At 39.5% G+C, this 23,305-nt stretch overlaps 1 protein-coding gene across 1 annotated transcript; it reads left to right on the top strand.

The window, feature by feature from the left end:
- Positions 1 to 749: 749 nt before the first annotated feature.
- On the top strand, positions 750 to 19,356 carry itgb3a (integrin beta 3a). Its single transcript, XM_079630890.1, has 15 exons — positions 750 to 1,022; positions 1,220 to 1,305; positions 2,059 to 2,263; positions 5,341 to 5,593; positions 5,688 to 5,850; positions 6,146 to 6,307; positions 6,967 to 7,062; positions 7,175 to 7,264; positions 7,610 to 7,744; positions 8,538 to 8,967; positions 11,851 to 12,073; positions 15,650 to 15,747; positions 16,123 to 16,242; positions 16,581 to 16,747; positions 17,672 to 19,356. Exons 1-15 carry the CDS (start codon positions 857 to 859, stop codon positions 17,735 to 17,737), a joined length of 2,460 nt encoding a protein of 819 aa, XP_079487016.1. The 5' UTR covers positions 750 to 856; the 3' UTR covers positions 17,738 to 19,356.
- The last annotated feature ends 3,949 nt before the right edge of the window (positions 19,357 to 23,305 follow it).

Below are 23,305 nucleotides of genomic sequence, written 5' to 3'. Positions count from 1 at the left end.
TTTTTAAATGCTTCCATTTACTACTTTATCGGATCTTAATCGTGCCAGTAAAATTTCGTAATTTTCAGTAAAATGTTTATCTCATACAGGAGTGAAGTGCATAAATAGCCTTGAAATATTCTGTGAATGCAATCAACATAATTGAGGTGAATGCTTAGCATGCTTTTCTGCAACATTAATATGGCCACTAGATGGTAGCAAACACCTGGTTCAACTTTGTGGCTAAGAAGATGTAAGCTGGTTATTATATACCTTTATGGGTTTTACGCCTTAAATGTAAACTTCATAATTAGATAAAACAAACAATAAGAATTCATGGAAAAATTGAAAATATGGCCCTAAGAATAGTAAATGCCTCATATTTAATAGGATGTTCTAAAAAGTTTGATTTGTTTTAGATGATTAGGCTATATTATGTAAGGCAGTGAGTTCTATAAATACAAAGGAAGCTCTTAGTACTTGAATTCCATACTGTGCCCTTAACGTTTGTGTGTGTGTGTGTGTGTGTGTATGACTGAGTAGCCTACGAGATGGCTAATTAATTCACTCGTACGAATTCGTACTATTTGTCTAAACCCCAGTAAAAGGTAGGATTAGTGGCGGGGTCATGTACGTTTTAGCTAAATGAATTACGAATTAGCCACCTCGTAAATTAGATCTACTTTTTCTTCCGTAAGTTTTTGCACTCAAATTTTTTTCATTTTCATAATTCACAATAAGTAAATTGCACACGCATCCACAGAATCATTTCGTTCAGTGTTGTTGAGTTTGCCTGACGTGGTCACATTTCCTTGTGTCTTGATGAAACGGATAACATTTGCGAAATGCTGAAACACATTTGGTCATCTGTCCTTACATGTCCCGGAACGGTATTTCCACTCCCAGTTTGTTTGTGCATCAGAGAATCAAAGTAGAAACAGAGTTTCTACAGCAGGAGGCATTCTTTGGTTCTGTTAAAATGGGACTAAATTTGATGGAAGGTGTTTGGATACCAGTTTTACTTCTAGTTTCCTCAGCTACAAGTAAGTTTGCCTTTTGTTAGAATGAGAGGAATGTGCTGCTAACGTTTTTTTTATTATTATTTCCTACATTTGATAACTCTTTCACTTGTTACAACACACGTGATAGACTGTACAGAACCTGAAAGAAGAACATTATAAAGAGTAGGATATAAAGCATGTAGATTTATATGAGATTAATAATGGTCTTGTTTCTATAGGCTCTAACATTTGCACTTCCAGAGGAGTGAGTAGCTGTAAAGAATGTCTGTCGATCCATCCAGCCTGTGCCTGGTGCACTCAGGAGGTAATACACACAATTTCATCCACACCAAATGCACAAACACACTCGCACACACAAATGGCTGCTTGAAATGTCTCACTCTTGATTGTTATTTGCCAACTCCTTTCTTATGCTGTCTATGGCCAACTCTCACGCATCATGGGGTGGTTGACATATTTGGCTGAAAAAAAGTTACAAAAAAAAAATCATGGAACTCATTGGGTTATATTCTACCTTTCCAAATATATATGTGGTCTTGTAGATTTTGTCCTGAAATTTACATTTATTCACTAGTTTACTGTCTTAGTGACTAAAATTGTCATATGGTGTGACATAAATGTTATTGTGTTTTAAATTAAAAAGGGGTATAATGTGATCATGTAAATCAATTTATCCTGATTCTTTATCATTACTATATAAAAGTATAGCATGTCTTATGTGGAAATATGTTACATTTTGCATTATTTTACTTAATCAACACTCATAGAAAGACTCATAGAAAGACAAAACTTTGACACATCGGACCAAAAAAAGGCCATGTCTGTCAACCACCCATTGACACTTTTCACACGCTCTCATGCCACACATCCATTTTCTCACGTAGAGAAAAACTGCGAAGCAAAGAGGCCACAGACACCAACAGACAAGACAGAGCAGGTTACTTTTGATATGAAACAAATTCCCAGCTCGCATATGCTATCAATTTTATCACGTAATGTTAACATTGTAATGTTGTCACTAAGTATGTATCAGTATGTGTATGTGTGTGTCTGTTAGATCTTCGGAAAGGGAGGGTCAAGTTTGTCCCGGTGTGATCTCAAAGACAGTCTCATTCAGTCTGGCTGTGGCGTGAAGTTTATTGAGTTTCCAGTTAGCAGAATGAGGATCCTGGAGGATGTACCGCTGAGTAACAAGGCAGGGCTTTCAGCCAGCGACATCACTCAGATCCAGCCACAAAAAATCCACCTGACCCTCAGGCCAGGTATGCCACATATTCCCTCAATATATTAACTCCCCACTGCAATCCAATTACATATTTCTCATTGCATAGTTTTTGGTAAATTTCCCTCTTCTCTTCTCTTCTCTTCTCTTCTCTTCACTTCTCTTCTCTTCTCTTCTCTTCTCTTCTCTTCTCTTCTCTTCTCTTTTTCACAGTGTCTGGGTGTGTTTCCCTGGGTTATCACTAGAGGTCCTCGTTTCCACGGTGTCATTCACGGTTAACTACATTTCCCAGCATTCTGTTCTGCCACTCATCTGATCACTGCACACAGCTGTTTCCCGTCACCTTGTTAGCTTTGTGTGTAGAACCCTGTAGAACACAGAACCCTGTCTGTGTTAGTGTTTGTCATGGTGTCCTTGTGCAACTTCGAGCGGGACTTCTCAAGTCAAGGAGGAGGCACCACGTATGAACATTTTTCAATGTTTCGCATTGTGGGCTCGGATGACTGAGGAAGCTTCAACGGCAAAGTCTCCCGCGCCCCTTTTCACCGGACCCAAGGACTCGTTTGAGGGAACCCGTCTGGCCAGATTTTCTGGGACCCGTGGAGGTCGTAGGGCAGGAGAGACTAGAGGTGAGCACCGACAGCATTCTCCATTTCGGTCATTCTCTGACCATGGGCCGGTGATGTTCAGCCCCGAGCGTCCTTCACCGCTGGTTCCGGTGGTCCCTGTTCCGGTGGTTCCAGTTCCGGTTGTACCGAAACGGAGGAAGAGAAGGAAGACTTCCTCCGTGACTGCCCCGGTGGTCCCAGTTCCGGTGGTCCCGAGTCCGTTGGTCCCGAAGGTAGTCCCCGTGCAGCCCGCTGTCATCCCGGAGGTCGTCCCCGTGCAGTCCGATGTCATCCCGGAGGTCGTCCCCGTGCAGCCCGATGTCATCCCGGAGGTCGTCCCCGTGCAGCCCGCTGTCAGCCCTGAGATCGTCTCGGAGCTGCCCACCATCAGTACTGCCACGGCCAAGAGGGCTGTCTTCCTCTATTATGCAGTGGCAGTACTGCATGCGTGGAGGAGACACGTCACGTCTGCCGATCCAGAGAGTGTTCAGTTCACGTCGGCCGATCCAGAGCTTCACGTCACGTCTGCCGAGCCTGAGCTTCACGTCACGTCTGCCGAGCCTGAGCTTCACGTCACGTCTGCCGAGCCTGAGCTTCACGTCACGTCTGCCGAGCCTGAGCTTCACGTCACGTCTGCCGAGCCTGAGCTTCACGTCACGTCTGCCGAGCCTGAGCTTCACGTCACGTCACGTCTGCCGAGCCTGAGCTTCACGTCACGTCACGACTGCCGAGCCTGAGCTTCACGTCACGTCACGTCTGCCGAGCCTGAGCTTCACGTCACGTCACGTCTGCCGAGCCTGAGCTTCACGTCACGTCACGTCTGCCGAGCCTGAGCTTCACGTCACGTCACGTCTGCCGAGCCTGAGCTTCACGTCACGTCACGTCTGCCGAGCCTGAGCTTCACGTCACGTCACGTCACGTCTGCCGAGCCTGAGCTTCACGTCACGTCACGTCTGCCGAGCCTGAGCTTCACGTCACGTCACGTCACGTCTGCCGAGCCTGAGCTTCACGTCACGTCACGTCTGCCGAGCCTGAGCTTCACGTCACGTCACGTCTGCCGAGCCTGAGCTTCACGTCACGTCTGCCGAGCCTGAGCTTCACGTCACGTCACGTCTGCCGAGCCTGAGCTTCACGTCACGTCACGTCTGCCGAGCCTGAGCTTCACGTCACGTCACGTCACGTCTGCCGAGCCTGAGCTTCACGTCACGTCACGTCTGCCGAGCCTGAGCTTCACGTCACGTCACGTCACGTCTGCCGAGCCTGAGCTTCACGTCACGTCACGTCTGCCGAGCCTGAGCTTCACGTCACGTCACGTCTGCCGAGCCTGAGCTTCACGTCACGTCACGTCTGCCGAGCCTGAGCTTCACGCCCTGGCCGCCCGAGGGAGAGTCTCCGCCCTGGCCGCCCGAGGGAGAGTCTCCGCCCTGGCCGCCCGAGGGAGAGTCTCCGCCCTGGCCGCCCGAGGGAGAGTCTCCGCCCTGGCCGCCCGAGGGAGAGTCTGCTTTGCCCCGGCCACCGACTAATTCGTTACCTCCTGTTCCCCTTCATGGACCCGGGCCCCCGTCTCTCCCTCTGATTCCCCACAGCTCCACCCCCCTCCTGGACTTGTTTTTTCTAGTGTTTTCTGTCGTGGAGCGTCTGGTAGCCGCTCCGTAGAAGGAGGGTTTTGTCACAGTGTCTTGGTGTGTTTCCCTGGGTTATCACTAGAGGTCCTTGTTTCCACGGTGTCATTCACGGTTAACTACATTTCCCAGCATTCTGTTCTGCCACTCATCTGATCACTGCACACAGCTGTTTCCCGTCACCTTGTTAGCTTTGTGTGTATATAAACCCTGTCTGTGTTACTTTTTGTCATGGAGTCCTTGTCGTTCATCACACCACTTCTAAGGTCTGTTCTTTGTTTCTTGTTTTCTTGGATTGTTTATATGGATATTGACCCCTGCCTGGACTGTGTTTTGAGTACGGATTTCCCTAAATAAATACTGTACTGCATCATTGGATCTTCTATGTCTCTGTGAGTGTGGATCGTGACTCTCTTCTCTTCTCTTCTCTTCTCTTCTCTTCTCTTCTCTTCTCTTCTCTTCTCTTCTCTTATGAACTTGATTATTAGGATCCCAGAGGAAAAAAGCATTAATTTTGACATTAGTGTTTTCTTATTGTTTTTTTAAATAATGATGATAATAATAATAAAACAAATTCTATGTTACTGAAATCAAAACCAAATCAAAACCCACTATCCCAATATTATATTTATCATCATATTTCAGTTTCAGATTTCAGGATCTGTTTATTAACAGATCATTTACGAGTAGAACAGATCATGATGTTTAAACCTGATATTTAAATATTAAGTATGTTTCATGAGCTACTAAAAGGGTCTTATTGTCTCTCTGACCCCAAACAGATCATGCTCTCAAAAAATCCATGTCCATTAGAAAAAGAAGTCAAAAAGATGAGCTTTGTCTTAAAATTTAGATACTTCTAACTTCTTCCCTTCAATTTCTTTAAGACGATTCAAAGCAATTCACCGTCAAGGTGAAGCAAGTATCCGATTACCCAGTTGACCTGTATTACCTGATGGACATGACCAATACCATGAAGGACGACCTGCAGAAGCTTTATGCCCTTGGCAATGATCTGGCCAGTGCCTTACGTGGCGTCACCAGTAATCTACGCATGGGATTTGGAGCTTTTGTAGACAAAACGCTCTCACCTTATATGTACATGTACTCTGAAGAAGTCATCAAGAACCCTTGCCATAAGTAAGGTCAAATTCATCTCACACTGTCCTGTAGAAAAGCATATGACGTTTAGAGAGAGTGTCCTATTTCTGTCTCACTGCTGTGTGTGGTGTAGGTCTACTGAACCCTGCCCACCGCAATTCGGCTATCGCAATGTGCTGTCTCTGACGGAGCAGGTGGAGCGGTTCACAGAGGAAGTGAAGAAACAGAAAGTGTCTAGAAATAGAGATGCCCCTGAGGGCGGATTTGATGCTATCATACAAGCAGTAGTGTGCAAGGTAACAAAAAGCACACACAAAGAAAAACGGACAATATTCATCCTTTACACAATAAAAATAATCATGTAAAAATAAATCTTGAGTAAAGCTGTTCTGTTTGTAATCCCAAATCTTAAAGACAATTAGCATTTTGAGTATATGGGGGAACGGGCATATCCTGTGATTGGGTTTGGTCTACAAATTAAATAACTCTATGATATCCTCGTACTTTCTAATGCTTTCTTAGTTTGTGTCTCATCCATTTCATCCGTTCTCTTTACCTTTCTGTATGATCTCCTTTCTCTTTTTTTTACAGGAAAAGATTGGATGGAGGCCTGATGCATCTCATTTGCTGATCTTCACAAGTGATGACAGAAGTCATTTGGCTTTGGACGCCAAGCTGGCTGGAATCGTCCAGCCCCATGATGGAGAGTGCTATATCAATGACAACAATGAATATGACAAGTCCACTATACTGGTCAGCCAACATATATTGGACAAATCTCTCTCTCTTTCTCTCGCTGTGTAGGGATATGTGAGGGATATGCACATGATGGCACACACGTGCCCTGCTCACTCCAAAGTCCCCACTTCAAGGGCTCTGGCCTTCTAAGGGAGTAGGCCAGGGCATAGGGATGCTCACGAGCAATAAGCATGTCCCATGCTTCGTCACTTATTGGGATCCCCTCAATTTAGGCGTGCAATTTTATGTACACTTTCACAAATCTTTCCCTGCACATGCGATTCTTTATGGCATCATATTACCTTTATACTGAATGATCATGTGACTCTGAAGACTGTTAAAAAGTTATTTTAAATTATAATAATATTTCATAGTATTACTGTTTTTACTGTATTTTTTATCAAATAAATGCAACCTCAAAAACAAATCTTACTGACCTCAAACCTTTGAATGGTCATATGTGTAGTTAGACAGATAGATAGATAGATAGATAGATAGATAGATAGATAGATAGATAGATAGATAGATAGATAGATAGATAGATAGACGGACAAACAGACGATAGATGGATAGATAGATAGACGGACAGACAGACAGACAGACAGGTAGTAAAATATATATATATATATATATATATATATATATATATATATATTCGTTATGTGTATTTGTAGGACTATCCCTCACTTGGCATGATCACGGACAAGATATCTGAGAATAACATCAACCTCATCTTTGCTGTAACCAGCATTATGGTGCCACTATATCGTGTGAGTTTTCTATATTTTTGTCAAACACATACTTACAACACGTTTGTGCATAACATTTACACACATATACGCACATTAATGGGATGTTTTCATGTTTCCGGCATTCTCACAGAATTACAGCGAGCTGATTCCTGGCTCTGCAGTCGGAACGCTCACTAAAGACTCTGGAAATGTTGTGCAACTCATTCTGGACGCATATGCGGTAAGTCACTTTGGCAGGAATTTGTTGGTTATGAGAACTTCGTGTTCTGTTTTGCTTTGAATTATTATGTGTTCTCTGATATCTTTTAAGTGTGTTCCTAAAAATTAACCAGATATTAGCATTGCAAATAGATACAGCATCCAGAGTCAGTGTCCTCCGATTATATTACAAAAATACAATGTATATGTGCATAAAGTATGCATACTTTCGTTTAAATCGTAGTAGGTGGTATGCCACTCTGAACAGTCTTATATTTTACCATTCCAAGCCAGCAGGGCTTAAACTCAAATAAAGGGAGAAGTCAGAGAGGTTGACCTTTGATCTATGTGCCATTTGTCTATGTAGAAGATCAGGTCTAAGGTTGAGCTGGAGCTGTTGGGTGTGCCGGATGAGTTATCCCTGTTTATCAACGCTACATGCCTGGGTGGAGAGGTCATTGCAGGTGTCCGGTCCTGCGACGGACTCAAAATCGGAGATATGGTCAGCATCTGATGTACTGATGTTAGAAATTTAGCACCTATATAGTTTGTGTACCCGTCAGAATACACTAAAATCACTCTGTGAGGTTCATTTAAACACTGTTTATTTTGTAAACAAGGAATATACAGTCAAACCAAAAATCACCAGATATCATTGTTTATATATTTTTTTGTAGTGGTGGGTGCAGGACACTATAGTTAATTTATGTAAGTGAGGATAGCAAAATACAGTAAACTGTGACATATTATCCCCCAAAATAATTCATTCAGTGGACTACCAGTAAAATTTATAAAAATTTGGGACCAAAAATTATCAAGACACTTTGACCTGACCATGTTTTGCTTAAGCGTTTTTTCTTTAATTGCTAATGTGACCTTTTTACACCACAGACTGAACAAAATTAAGCATTGCTTGGTAATTGGTTGACCTAAAATGGTATTGTCTAATTGTGTAATTAAATTTAGTCTAACAGAAGGATGGCCCAAACCAGTGAAATATCAACTGATTGGATAACTTGGATAACTGATTGGATCAACTGATTGGAGTTATTGTCATAATTTATTACTATTTTCTAAACTATAGCGTAACAACTGTGCTAATGTGTGAAATGTTGAGGGTGTCAGAATAAATTTTGGTTTGACTGTATTTACATTTGACAGATGCTTTTATCAGAAGTGACTGACGTTGCAAGCCATACGTTTTTTTTAAGCTCATGCATTCTCTGGGAATCGAACTCATCACCTCAGCATTGCTAGTGCCATGCTCTTCAGTTCCTTACTCTACTTTCCCATAGGTTTCATTTAACATTGAGGCGAAACTTCACGGCTGTCCCAAAGAAAAGAGTCGGACCTTCATCGTGAAGCCAATGGGCTTTAAAGACAGCCTTCAGGTCACTGTGGACTTTGCTTGTGAATGTAGCTGTCAGCAGTCCTCCATGCCCGCCAGCCCGTCCTGTCACCACGGCAATGGAACCCTGGAGTGCGGCGTGTGCCTGTGCGACCCGGGCCGCCTGGGCTCTCGATGCGAGTGCTCCGAGGGCGAATATAATCCCAGCCAACAAGGCAGCTGCAGCCCCAACCCAGAAACCCCGGCCTGTAGCGGACGCGGAGACTGTGTGTGCGGCCAGTGTGCCTGTCGCTCGAGTGAATTTGGGAAGGTTTGGGGGCCGTACTGTGAATGTGACGACTTCAGCTGCCTCCGTTCCAAAGGACTCATGTGCTCAGGTAAGGTTGGATTGGATACAATGGCCTTAAAAGAACAAATAAAGCATTGCATGTTTGTAAAGGATCACTCACGGCTTTTTGTTCTTGCCTCATCGTGAAGACAGTGTTTCACCATATTAGGCCATTTGATCCACGCTTAGAACCAAACAGAGACTCAGTCTGACTCAGATATGCTGGATTTATTAGATGTTATGGGAGGATGATTTTGCATGTCTGTGCACATCCAGTTTGGTGTGCCAGCAGCCTGAAGCCTGTCACATGATTTATGTTGCTCAGGTCATATTCTCTATTCAGCTAAACATTGAGTTAAATGCATGAAATAATGTATTGGATGGAAAAGTGAGACTTTCAGTAGCATGTGTGATGGGTATTGTTAGTTAAATGCCTTGTGAAAATAGTTTGATTTGGCAATAGCTCAATATCTGAGCTGATGTGTGGGTGTTTGAACTATATGAAGAATTGGAGTCGACAAGTATAGCCTCTGGGTATAAATAACTGAAAACATTGGCACGGTAGACACACACACACACACACACACACACACACACACACACTGGGTTTCATGTTTAATATGGACTCTCTCTAGACACAATGAGTTTTATACTGTACAAGCTGTATATTCTATCCCTTAACCCGATCCCTAAACACAACCCTTCACAGAAAACATTCTGCATTGTAACATTTTCAAAAAACATCACTTAGTATGATTTATAAGCTGTTTTCCTCATGGAGACCAAAAAATGTCCTCTCAAGGACAAAGGTTTCTGGTGTTGCAACATTTTGTCTCAACAACTTGAGGTTTACCAGAACCACACTCAATGAACAAAACGGTGTACAAACTAGTGGTCAGTCGCATAAACTGCTTAGACTAGTCTCACAAGTTAGTCATACATTTTTTAAAGACTGGTCATAACTTTTTAAAAGTTAATTAAACAGGTAGATTGGTCTAAATTGAATCTGAAAAGCAAGACTGGTTACTCCCTGGCTAGTCTCGCGTAGCCAGACCTTCAGACTGACGGCTGAAGGTCTGGAATTCATAGCAGCTTTCTTTGGCCAAGGCCCGCCCATAAGGCCGTTTGACCGACATGTCAAACAACCAATTACAGTTCGTTTCGTTCAGCGTCACGTTTCGGGGCGTGGAAATGTCCCCACAACAACAGACCGGCGTGCAACAAGTCTCCACCAAGTGCCTCAAACAAAACTCCTGGACATCTCTTAAAGAGTCTATGCCGGGAACCTCGCATACTTTTGAGAATCCTACGTTTAGCTGATCTTGATAAATGCTCATTGTCACTCATGTAAACACAACAGTTTTTCTTCCGCAATCACACGTCTGCGCTTTGTTTCCCGGCGGAACGAAAATAAACGCGACACTAGCGCCCCCCGGAAATCCGATAAAATTCAACCAATCAGATGACGACTTCGACATTCCTGAAGTGTTTCCAGTTTAGTGTACCATATGCATCAGACGTTTAGCCAACGTTCCGTGGGCGTGACGTCTGAGGCTGAGACTACTCCCTGGCTAACTGCTAGTTGGTAAGGCTAGTTTTTAAGACTCAGTCTTAACATAGTGATTTATGCAACTGATTTTCTTATGAATTCTGTGTGTTGAAATGGACATGTTGTATTGGGAAATGTTTATGCTTTAGTTTAATGCTTTGTTGCTTCAATAACAAACACTATGTCGGTATTACGTAACACCATGATGTATTTATGTCAGGATTTACACACGTACTGTGGTTTGATTTAGAATATATACAGTATATTTACATGCACTACTGTTTAAAAGTTTGGGGTCAAGATTTTTCTTTTAAATACGGCATGGAGTTTATTAAAATCAGAATGGAATGGGTCGTAAATTGTGATGTGAATAGACAGTAAATACGTTTATAATCATACAAATTTTTTTTTTTCAAATAAATGTCGTTCTTTTGAACTTTCTATTCATCAAAAGATCCTGAAAAATGTGTCACAGTTTCCACAAAAATTATTAAGCTGCACAATGGCTGCCAACGTTGATAACATTAAGACAATTTTTGAGCAGCAGATCAGCATAATGATTTCTGAAGGGTCATGTGACACTGAAGACTGGAGTAATGATGCTGAAAATTCAGCTTTGCTATCACAGAAATATTTAAAAATATGTTAAAATATAAAATAGTTATTTTAAATAGTAATAATATTTCTCAATATTACTGTTTTTACTGTATTTTGGGGCAAATAAATGCAGCCTTGTTGAACACTCACTGCTCTTTACTAAATAACGTTTGTAACTTTAATAAGGATTAATCTATGTATAATTTAACATTTATGCAGTGTTTGTAACCATTACAAACTATTTGTAACAATTTGTAACCATTATAAACTGTTTGATAACTTTATTAAATGTCTGTATATTTCCTACCTTTTAGACAAAGATTTAAAATATACTGTCTTTTGCTTTTGTTGTTTCTACATTAATTTGGAGATTAAATGTGAAATTAGTACATTATAAAATATATTAAAAACATTCGTTTTTTTAATGGCGATTCATCGTGAGTAATCACGGAAAAAATGAGTTCATTTTTTGCAATCGATAAAAATAAATAAATAAACATGAATAAGTCTTATTCATGTTAATTTTTACTGAATATTATGTATTTATTTATGTTAATATCGGCGCAATTAATGTGTATTTAATGAACGGTCGTTGTATATCAAGAGCTGCTTAAAGATTCTTCAAAATTTCTACTTTTATGTTCTATTGAAAAAATAGTAGCTTACATTCATTTACAGAATTTTCATTTTGGGTGAAAAAACCTCATGATCCCCTTCAGCAATGCCCTGAGATTACTTTCCTATAAAGTCATTAACAGTCATTAATATGTTTGTTGTCTCCGTTAGGTAATGGTGAGTGCAACTGCGGGTCCTGTCACTGTGGTCCGGGATGGTCCGGCGAGAGCTGTGACTGTTCGACCCGCACAGACACCTGTATGGGGAGTGGAGGAATGCTCTGTAGTGGCCGTGGACACTGTGTGTGTGGCGTCTGTGAGTGCACTCAGCCAGGAGCTTATGGATCAACCTGTGAGAAGTGCCCCACCTGCCCAGATGCCTGCAGCATCAAAAAGTGAGTGTGTGTCGGCACGCTTTCCTATCTTGGTGAGGATGAAGGTCAGATCAAGGTCATTTTTTTATTTAGTTTGTATTTTCAAATTTCAGTTTAGTTTTAGTTAGTTTCATTAATGGTTTTGTTAGTTTTAGTTTAGTTTTTATTTTGTGAACTCATTTATATTTCGTTTTTATGTTTAATTTCAGTTTTTGTAATTATAGTTAAGCAGAGTTAACAGAATACTTCCAGTAAAAGACATTTCATTTAGCAAAGTTTAATGTTTGCAGTTTACAGTTAATAATAAAACCTCTTAATATAAAAAATAAATCATTGTTTGAGATTGAACAAAGAACCAAACAAATGCAACTTAAAGGGGTCATGAACTGGCTTTTACTTTTTTATATATTGTTGTCTGAGGTCACCTTATAACGTTCGCTTGGTTTTTACATTCAAAAACATCAAAATGAAAAAGTAATAGGCTATTTTCTACCCTGGTTTTGAGCCTAGCTCCTGAAACGCTCGGTTTTTATGGGCGTGCCGCATTGAAGACTTGGAAGTGAACGCCCACTGCTATGATTGGGTAACAGTTTTGCATATTATAATGAGTTTTATGTAATGCACGAATCGGTGGGCAGGCTAAACAGGCAGTGTTGAAGTAGCGGTTGATCTTCTTCTGCAGAGGCGGTGACCATCAACCAATACCACCTGTATTTAATAAATAAGAAGTAAATATAGCAGGCAATATAATCAGGAGTTCTCAGGAGCTCCGTGCCAGTCCGTGAACTGGAGCTCGTCTCCTAAATGAACCCAAACTGAGCGTATAGAACCCAAACTTTGCCTCAAATACCTGAGAGATATATAGAAAGCTTGAAATGTGTACTTTTAAACAAAACTTCAAAACGAAAGAAAACAGACTCTCTGCTGATGTAATCTGTATGAAATGTGCATTTCTCTCTGGCGCGTTTACTACTGTGAAGATCACGAGTCAGCGTCAACTTCATCTTTGCAGCCGACACTGACAGAAAACACTTGTTTATTAATAAACAATTAAAATGTCTCCTTGCTATATTTGACATATTCATAATCATTACTTTTGCCGGTTCTTTGTGATATTTTTCATGAAGGCGTCACCACGCTCAATAGTTAATATTGTTCTTTGGTGTTCACTTTATACAGGTTTTTCATGTTATTTAAAGGGGGGGTACAATGGTGTTTCACGTATTCAGAGTTGTTTACAGTGTTAAAGAGATGGATTCTCATGCTAATAATGGCCAAAGTTTGAAAAGTTATTTTGAACGAATAACAGAGAATTTCTGTGCTGAAAATCATACTTCCGGATTGCAACACGTTTCGGATGGTTTTTTTCTATCGTAGATCTAATGACGTAGACCAGAGTGGAACTCCTTATATGAGCATTGCTCTCGGAAAAGCGCGTTCACGCACACGTCGACCAGAGGAGAGAAAGACCCTCTTATATACTGTCTATGGAAAGACCCAAGCGCATATCGACGCGCTACTACCGGAAATCATCATCATCAGCGCTAAATAGGAATGGTTGATGTCAAGAATGTCTCCAAAAAATTGTGTTTTGGGATGTGAGGGACAGTTTACCTTGTTCAGCTTCCCAAAGAACCCAGTGTTACTGGAACAGTGGATGCAGTTTGTATTTCCGGGACAGCAAAGGAGTGTGGCAAGTGCGGTTTTGTGTTCTGGTCATTTCAGTGACGAATGTTTTATTAACAAGACCCAGGTCGTCGCTGGATTTGCAAACCAAATACTATATCTATATACTATATAGTAATATGGCATACCGCACCACGATCGATAATAAGCAAACCTTCCCGGGCGCTCCCGCTTGACTCTATAGCTCCGCCCACGCCCAGAATCAAGGACCTCGGCTTTTTCCGGTTAGAATCGGAAAGCTGTATTTTTATTTTATAAATATGATGAAACTAAAGACTTTTTGGAGATATTAAGGACGCACTATTACTCTATAGGTACTCAAGATTAACATGAGATTGACTGAAACTAAGTATTTTACCCCCCCTTTAAATAAAAATATATTTTTTTCCATTTCAAAATCTATCTTTTTTTTTCTAGTTTTTTTCTTCTTCTAGTTTATCAATAGTTCATAGAACTTTATGTAGGCCTATACACGTTTAGGAACAGATATTGGGTTCTGCCCAAACTCAAGCAACATAAAAGTAACGTAAAAGTAACGAGTAATGTAAAAAGTTACTTTCCAAAAGGGGTAACTAAGTAAAGTAACGGATTACTTTTTTAAGAAGTAAAAAAAGTAAAAAGTAATGAGCAAACACTACTTTTTAAAAGTAACTTCCCCTAACACTGTTCATTTCATATACGCACAGTTATACTCGTATTCATGACATTTAGTTTAGTTCTACCCTGACAAATGTGTGTCTATTTGTGATCAAGACATGCTACTTGTTTTTTCCGTTTTCTCATCAGTGTGGTCTTCTGTCTAGTATGTGTGGTATCTTGTTGATTATTAAGTTTCACATGAGATGGTTATCTGGAATTAAGGTAGGCCTACAGCTGTTTTTGCATATGGTCTAGACATGATGGAAATAGGCTTACTTATTTGGCCATTTCGGCTTCTTAAGGCTGCAAAACAGCCGCAATGGTCGTACATCTGTCTTGTTTACATTGACAAATAAAGTAGCGCAGTCCAATGGAAAGAAATAGATTTTGAGAGCTTATTAATTACGAAAACGATTATTTATTTTAGCTAATTATAATTTTTTCAGTTTTATTTTCAGTAACTGTTGTTAGTTTCGTTTCGTTTTTCATTTATGTTGACATTTCTATTTTATTTCAGTTTACGGAAATATTTTTTGACAAATAGTTTTAGTTTCAGTTTTCGTTTACAAAAATAACCTTGGTTCAAAGAATTGCAAAACATGATGAAACCTACTTTGGAGTGATATCTCCAAAATATATAAAAAATATATATTGTGACTTAAAGAGTAGGGTGAAAGTTTAGAATATTTATATATATATATATATCTTTATTTAGGTAGCTTAATGTTTGTGTGTGGGGACTGAGTGTGTTTAAGTGCTTTTTTTCTTTCTTTACTTAACTGTTTAAAGTGGATTTCTGTCAGGACCACTATCGTCAAAAAGATTGACAATTAGCATATAGTTTGGATTGGCGATATGGTTCTGTTCTGGGCGAGAACTCCCTGCGCATCCATGCAGCCTAGCATGGAGGAGAGCAGGGAGAGCGGCAATAACCCCCCTTGGGGTATACAGAACAGAACCAACATGAATGTACATGCAAATATATTTAATTCAAGATTTTAAAGTACAACATAATTCGAGAATTTATTCTGATTCAAGGGGAATCAGAATGGCAAATCCTGACTGGACGAGAGGAGGAGCTGGGGATGGAGGAGGGTAATTCGCTCCTGAGAAACGCGATAACTGCTGATACTGAAGTAGCTTTTATATATATGTATACAGTGATAGACGTACATAGGTAGACGTGGATCAGCTGAGAGTCAGCTGATGCGAGCTTGACTAACGTGACCTGCCAGAACTAACGCTACGCTTGATTTATGTGTTCATCTGCAGGGAGTGTGTGGAGTGCAAACACTATAAGAGAGGGGATCTATTTGAGAAGAACTGCAATCACTTCTGCAGAGATGAGATTGTGCCGGTGGATGAGCTGGGTAATCTCTACCTCCAACCAATCCACAATACATGCTTTCAAACCGCAGTATAGCCTATTAATACACTAGGATTTTTAAAAAAATGTTTCCCAAAGAAGTCTCTTATGCTCAACAAGGCTGCATTTATTTGATCAAAAATAGTGATTTTGTGAAACATCATTACAATTTAAAACAACTGTTTTCTATTTTACACGACAAAGTGTATACATCTAATCTATAGTAGCCTATATAACTGCAGTATTTTGATTTCTGTTAATAATGCCATTATTTACCTCAGCTTCGTTTGGCTATATGTGACTTAACCTTGAGTTTTTAATATAGTATATTGTGTTCAGTTGTTAATAATCAGAATGAATAATCATCTGTTCTCTCCAGTCTTTCACGAGAAGAACGCCGTGAACTGCAGCTACAAGGATGAGGATGACTGTGTTCAGAACTTCCAGTATTATGAAGATGCCAGTGGAAAATCCTTTCTCTATCTTGTTAAAGTACCAGGTGAGAGAAGGGAAGGGGCAGAGAGACAATATGTGACATGTACCTGTCAAACACTGCTCATGCTAATAAACTCTCTGTCTCTGTGAGAGACTGATAAATACTCGCTGTATCTCCTACTGTCACAGATTCTCTCGCTGCGTCTGAAATCGAATACTGTGCTCCTGAGTGTTTTGTTTCTTTTATTAAATCTAAACTGCAGCAATTAGATCCTCATCCCCTCTCTATTAATGTTTGACCACACGATGACACTTGGATATTGGACAGAATAATAGATCCTGAAGAGATCATTTCAAATGGCAACTGAATATAATAAAGTATGATTATTTTCTTTTTCACAGAGTGTCCGTCGGGTCCTGACATCTTGGTGGTTGCTCTATCGGTTGCTGGTGCGGTCCTGCTGCTGGGTTTGGCTACGCTTTTGGTGTGGAAGCTCCTGATCACCATTCACGACCGTCATGAATTTGCCAAGTTTGAGGAGGAGAAAGCCAAGGCCAAGTGGGAAGCGGTGAGACGAGCATTCAGACTATTATGCAATACCATCCATATCCTGTTGGTTTTGTGTTATCAAGTGTTATCAGCATTTCTCTTACACTAATCTTTCTTCCTCTCAGAAACTTCCAGCATGCTCACAGTCTTGCCTTGTTTAATATCAGACAAAATAACACTGTCACTTAAGAAAGGGTTCTATATAGAACCTTAAAGTGTTCTGTCATGTGCTTCTTCATATATAGAACATTTTAGGGGTTCCCATCATGGGATCATTTTATGGCTTTATCTTTAACAAATCAATTTAGTTTTAATTAATTTTACTTTAATTTTTATGAATTAAACAGCACATAAACATACTGTATTAATAGAAAAAAAATAAGTAACCTTTAACTTTTAACCTATAACTTTTCTCCTTATATAGAACCTTTTTAAGGGTTCTTTAAAACCGAGGCAGGAACCTTAGGGTTTTATATAGAACCCAATGAACCTTTTATTCTAAGAGTTTAGAATCATAGGCGTGTAATATGATTTTGATGGTAACTCTACAATAGGGTCATATTAATGCATTAACTAACAATGAGCAACACATTTCTAACAGTGTTTATCTTTGTTAACGTTAGTTAATAAAAAACAACTCCTCCCAGTTAGCTCAGGTCCATTAAATATTAATAGATCCACTTTAGATTTGAATGACGTTTGAGTAAATCAATTTAACATTAAGATTAATCAATTATTTCATTATTAGTTCATGTTAACAAATGTAAAGTGTTACCATTTTGATAACATTCAGGAAAGATAACATCATTCATCACCAAGAATGGTGTCAAGTGGTCAAAGTGAGAAGTACAGATGTGCTTGTGGTTAATCTCGCAGACAATCATTATTAATAACTATGAGCTCTGCAGCGCTGGTCATTATGAAACTCTTTCCTGTCTTTAAGGCGAATAATCCGCTCTACAAAGGAGCCACCAGCACCTTCCAAAATGTGGCGTATCGTGGCAGTTAAGAAGGACACCACATCTGCTTCTGTCAAGAACAACTACTGATCATCTCTGCAACATGTCTCAGCCAAAAATACGCTTTAATCTTATATGAATGTGTATAGAACAGGATTAAGCATTCAGGAGTGACAATTATAGCTACAGTGTGAACATGGTCAGTGCAACCGCAATTACAATTTTGAATTATTCAGTGGTCCAAAGTTTTTCCACTTATACCACAGTTACCTCCAGGATGTAATTTTTTTAATAAGAAATGTTGTTATATATGTTGTTATTTTATTATATGAATTATGCAGCATGTGACAATGCTGTAATGCTGTTGTGGAATTGGTGTGACTTTAAGGGTACGTTTGCACAACAACAATTTACTAAAAACAGAAAAGTCTTTCCTAGTTTTTTGCATAGAGACGACAATGTTGTCCAACCGATCCCCGTTTTTTACACTGATCTGCGAAAACGACTGAAAATGCTGTATTCATGCCAGGCCAGTAGTTGGCGATGTCACTTTTTAAAGAAACACTACGTGCCTGAACATCTAATACACATGCGAATGACGTAAGTTTTCACAAATTCACGTTTTTGTAGTTTACATGGAGACGATATAACGGTATCGTTTATAAAAAAATAAAAAACATGTTTTCAAAAGTTTGTGTTTTCAGGCCCCCAAAAATGCTGTTGTTGTATAATTGACCAGACAAAACATTTTCCATTTTTAGTTGAAAATTGTGTCATGTAAATGTCCCCTAAACTGTTCTGTTCTTACTCTACATTCCTGCACTAACTGAGTTGCACTGCTGGTATTCATTTACTGTATTTTAACTCTTTCTCCACCAGTGTGTGTTGAGAAACATAAATGTACATAAATGTAATTTTCATATTTTATAATTTTGTCAAAGACTACGTCTGGATCTGATTCAGAACAATAATCAAAACATAGATGGAGTAGATAGTCTATCAACACCCATAATGCTTGCACAGTCCTATAGCTCGTCCTGGGTCGACATTTCATTCGGTAACGTTAAACAGTTTTGATTTAAATGCTGTGTAATGGTAATAATGCGTTATTTTACATATGTATGTGATTACATATGTTATCGCTTGTTTCTGTTTTTTCTACACATGTGTTTTGATCTGGAGTTTCTCGACTCTTTCAGAAGATGAGCCCCCTAGCGTATAACACTGAAAATACGGATAGCCTGAAAATTTCGTCAATGGTGGGGGAAAGAGTTAAAGTAATTTTTAAGCAGGTATTCTCAAATTGTCATTTTATTTTTTAATGATAATGCTTGTAACTTTTTCCGGTGTTAAAATACTTTCTTGTACTTCCTTTATTTTCCAGAAACAAAAATATCATGTAATTTGCTGTATTAAATAATTTCTCTGTTTGTCTGAGCATTCCAAACAAGTCAGTGACTGTCTGTCTGTCTGTCTGACCAGGACAGACTGGGATTGTGTTTGGGGAAACCTGTTTGAAACCGGTCATTATATTTGCAATTCCATTTGGTGGCTATTGGTATAACACAGGTCCGGACTAATGAAACTTTTTTGGAGGTTTTGACACAAATCTAATGTTTACAATTCTATGTAGCCTAATTTTCAGAGAGAAAATCTTCTTTATGAATGATTTCCACAATTGTTGTCTTCTGAATATTAATTCCAGTATATTGGACAATTTAACATGCTCAGTATGTTATTCTGTTAGTTTTTTCTTTTTCTGTTTGTCAGGTTTAGGTACAGCTTGCTTTAGTTTTAATGCATTATGGGGTGAATATGATTTTACCAAGTACAACAAATTCCTGCAACATTCCAACCAACCTATCAGATTTGAGGGACTAGTTTATGTCAACTTTGCTTACAACCAGGGTTAGGTGCTTCTACATTATTGTTATTCATATGATTTTCAATCTATCATTTCACTCTGATTTTAGGAATAAGTTTAGGTTTAGGGGTAGGGATAAGGTTCCAGGACCAGCGAAATATGCTGATCCAGGAGCATGTCCTAATAGCAAAACCACCAGTGTAACAGACACACCTCATCAAACTAATCATTTCAGAGAACTGAACGGTTTCATCCGTATACACAAACAAACAAACCTGCAAATGACTTGCATTGAAATATAGCCTACTTGTGTAAGACTGCTGTTTGGACATCAAAATTGCTTTAGACACAATGTTACTATTCACTCAAGCAATCTAAATGTAATAATATCAGAATGTGCCACCTTCTATAAAACAATGCATTTTATCAGCAGGAAATGTTTATCAGATTGTACTGGCAGGCTTTACAAAATCAGCACGGAAATGTGAAAAGTCTGCATATTCTGTGTGAACATGTAATATCCTCCTCCAGATGGGAGTAACTGTGCATGAGGAAACAATAGCTCACACTTGCTCTGTGACTTGTACCAACAGGTGGTGAGAATAAGCATTTCAAAAATGAAACACAAATTACATCTTGTGCAACTCAAACCACCAGCTCCTAATTGCAGCGAGGCTGGTTTCTGCGAGAAATCACACCTGTTCATACTCTATGTAAAGCTCAGATGGTCATATATCAAAACATTTTGGGAACTATGACTGTTCTACAGGTGGGACTCGGGTATTATTATGATAATTTTTATTGCAGCCTAATGCATACTTTGTCTAAAGTGGTTGGCCCTATTGCCAACCCTTATTTTAAGAGTAAGTTCACCCATAAAAGAAATTTCTGGCATTAATTACTCACCCTCATGTCGCTCCAAACCCGCAAGACTTTTGTTCTTCTTCGGAACACAAATGAAGATCTTTTTAGTGAAATCTGAGAGTTCTCTGTCCCTCCATTGACAGCTACGCAACTACCACTTTCAAGCCCCAGAAATGTACTAAAGAAACCATTAAAGTAATCCATGTGACTCCAGTAATTTAACCTCAATAGGAAAGACATGAGGTTAAGTAATTGATACCATAATGCATTTTTTTTACTTGCCGTATGAGTTTTTCTCGTTCATTCTCTTAAGTGCTTACATTCCTCCGACATCAAACGTGTGTGAGTGTGAGCGCAGCGGTGCAACAGCTGGTTGATCAGATCCAAGACATGGATCATCCTCTGGGACTTTAATAAAGCAAATCTCTCCCGTGAACTGCCAAAATAGACACCAGGTTACATGTCCTCAGAGACAGTAATATACTGGACCACAGTTACACCACAATAAAGAACGCATATCCCATGCCACGCAGCTTTGATCACTGTCTGGTTCATCATCTACTACCAACCAACAGGCAGAAACTGAAATCAGCTAAACCTGTAACAAGGACTGTAAAAAGATGGACAAATGAAGCAGAGTGGGATTTACAAGTCTGCTTTGAATGCACTGATTGGAGTGTTTTTGAGGCTACTGCCACTGATCTGGATGAGCTCACGGAGACTGTAAAGTCATACATCAGCTTCTCTGAGGATATGTGCATTCCTACCAGGACTCATTTAACTTAACTCATTAAACTCATTCAGCTTCATCAGGCCGAAGAAGATGCTTACAGGAATGTGGACAGACTTGTATAAACAGGCCCAAAACATACTGACAAAGGAGATCAGTGTGGTTGGAATTACTCTGAAAACCTGAAAAAAAATGTTTTCAGCAAACAACCCTGCATCAGTTTGGAAAGGCCTAACAAACATCACCAATTACAATACACCATCCCCCAGCGCTGTGTCGAATCAACAACTGGCTGATGACCCGAATGAGTTTTATTGCAGGTTTGAAAAATCACACTCGTTCCTTCTCTACACACATTCATCATCCCTCCCTCCTGCACTTTGGGTCTGTGAACAGGATGTGTGTTGAGTCTTCCGGAAACAGAAGACAAGAAAAGCACCAGGCCCAGACGCCGTTTCACCAGCCTGTCTGTAATCGTGTAATCGAGCCCATATCTTCACACAGATCTTCAACAGATCACCGGAGCTGTTCCTTCCTGCTTCAAATGCTCCCCCATCATCCCCATCCAAAGAAACCCAAAATCAAAGGACTGAATAAACCTGTTGCATTAACCGCTGTGTTCATGAAGTCATTTGAAAGACCGTGTTGGCCTATACCTGAAGGACATTGCTGGACCCTTGCTGGACCTATAACGCTTATTTATCATCCCTTACATTTGTATACAACATACTGTACATAAACATATTGTCTATTTTGTATATTGTGTATTTTTATATATTTATTATCTGTATCTTGTAGCTGTCATTCTGTCAGTGCACTGGAAGCTTTTGTCACCAAGACAAATTCCTCATATGTGTAAATAAAGCTCATTCTGATTCTGATTTATTATAAGACTTTCATTTAGGTTTGTAAAAATATAAGGATTACAGACTTAATTTTTGGGGTCCAATAATCCACCTTTAGATTTTAGGCTCTCTATGAAGACTAAAAGAGTTCAGTGAAAATCCTACACTGTTAAAGACACAGGCGAGAGGAAGGGCAGTGGGTGAGGCAGGTTCTGTGTCATGAAGTTGTCAAATATTATTCAGAGACACTCAGCACGTAATCTCTCATTCTTATGAACTGCCACATGAGTCGTTGTATACATCCCAATCTGTCATTTCTGGTCTATTTTTTGTCCTAAGGGTCCTGATGTCGTGGTGGTCTCTATATTATCCTGTTGCTCTTCGTGACTGCAGTGAAGATGAAGAGAAGTGGGGTCTGTCATATCACAGTCAGGCACAGATAACATTCATATCAAATACAATCCATGTCTTTATCAATCACAAGTGGGTTCTTTAATGCATGAAGTGTCAAAGCCCATATAGAAGAGAACATTGTTCTAATATGAACGCTCTTCAGTTTGACATGAATATGAGCAATGAAAGCCATCTTATGATAATGGTGTCCTAAGTGTCAGCATGAAGTGCAAAGCACGCATGACGTAAAATAATGTAAACACTTTTACATTGCTCCCAGGCTTAGTTTGACACATTCTTGCAGCTGCCTCTGAAACTTTTCTGTTGCCATAGATACAAGACATGTACTTGCTTCTGGAGTTTCACGAACTCTTCTAGAACTGTTGTTTCCATGGCAGCACTAGAGGTTCTCTGGTGATGTGTTAAACTGAATTACAGAATGATATATATTTATAGAAAATTGTATGGTTTTGGATATTGATATTTGGTCGGATTGAGCAAGATTTACACGGGTTGAGCAAGATTTACAGAGACTGATGAAGATTGGATATTACAGGACACTGATTAATTAATTACTAATATTGAGGTGGAATTTCCCCAAAAAATAGTTTAAAAAGTCTGAGGAGGAGTAAAGGCCTGTGTGAGGGATACCCGAGGGGCGCCTATAACAGCATCTCCAATATTGCTGGTTAAAGGCTAGATTAGAGTTTTTTAGCTTAAGTTGATTTTAAGTTTTATTTTATTTTGCATTAACTGCTTTGTATTGTAACCAATGAAACAAATGTTTTTATTGTTACGATTGCCTCATGTGAGACTTAACTTATAACTACGAACTGAGCCTGGAATATGTTTTATAACTATGTTAATCATGTTCGTGCTGATATTTTCCAATCAATAATAATAATTATTATTATTGTATATT

The sequence above is a fragment of the Phoxinus phoxinus genome (genome assembly GCF_949152265.1).
Source record: "Phoxinus phoxinus genome assembly, chromosome: 1".
Taxonomy (NCBI): Eukaryota; Metazoa; Chordata; class Actinopteri; order Cypriniformes; family Leuciscidae; genus Phoxinus; species Phoxinus phoxinus.
Note: the sequence above shows the minus strand (reverse complement) of the source record. Positions and strands in the feature narration are given on the sequence as shown.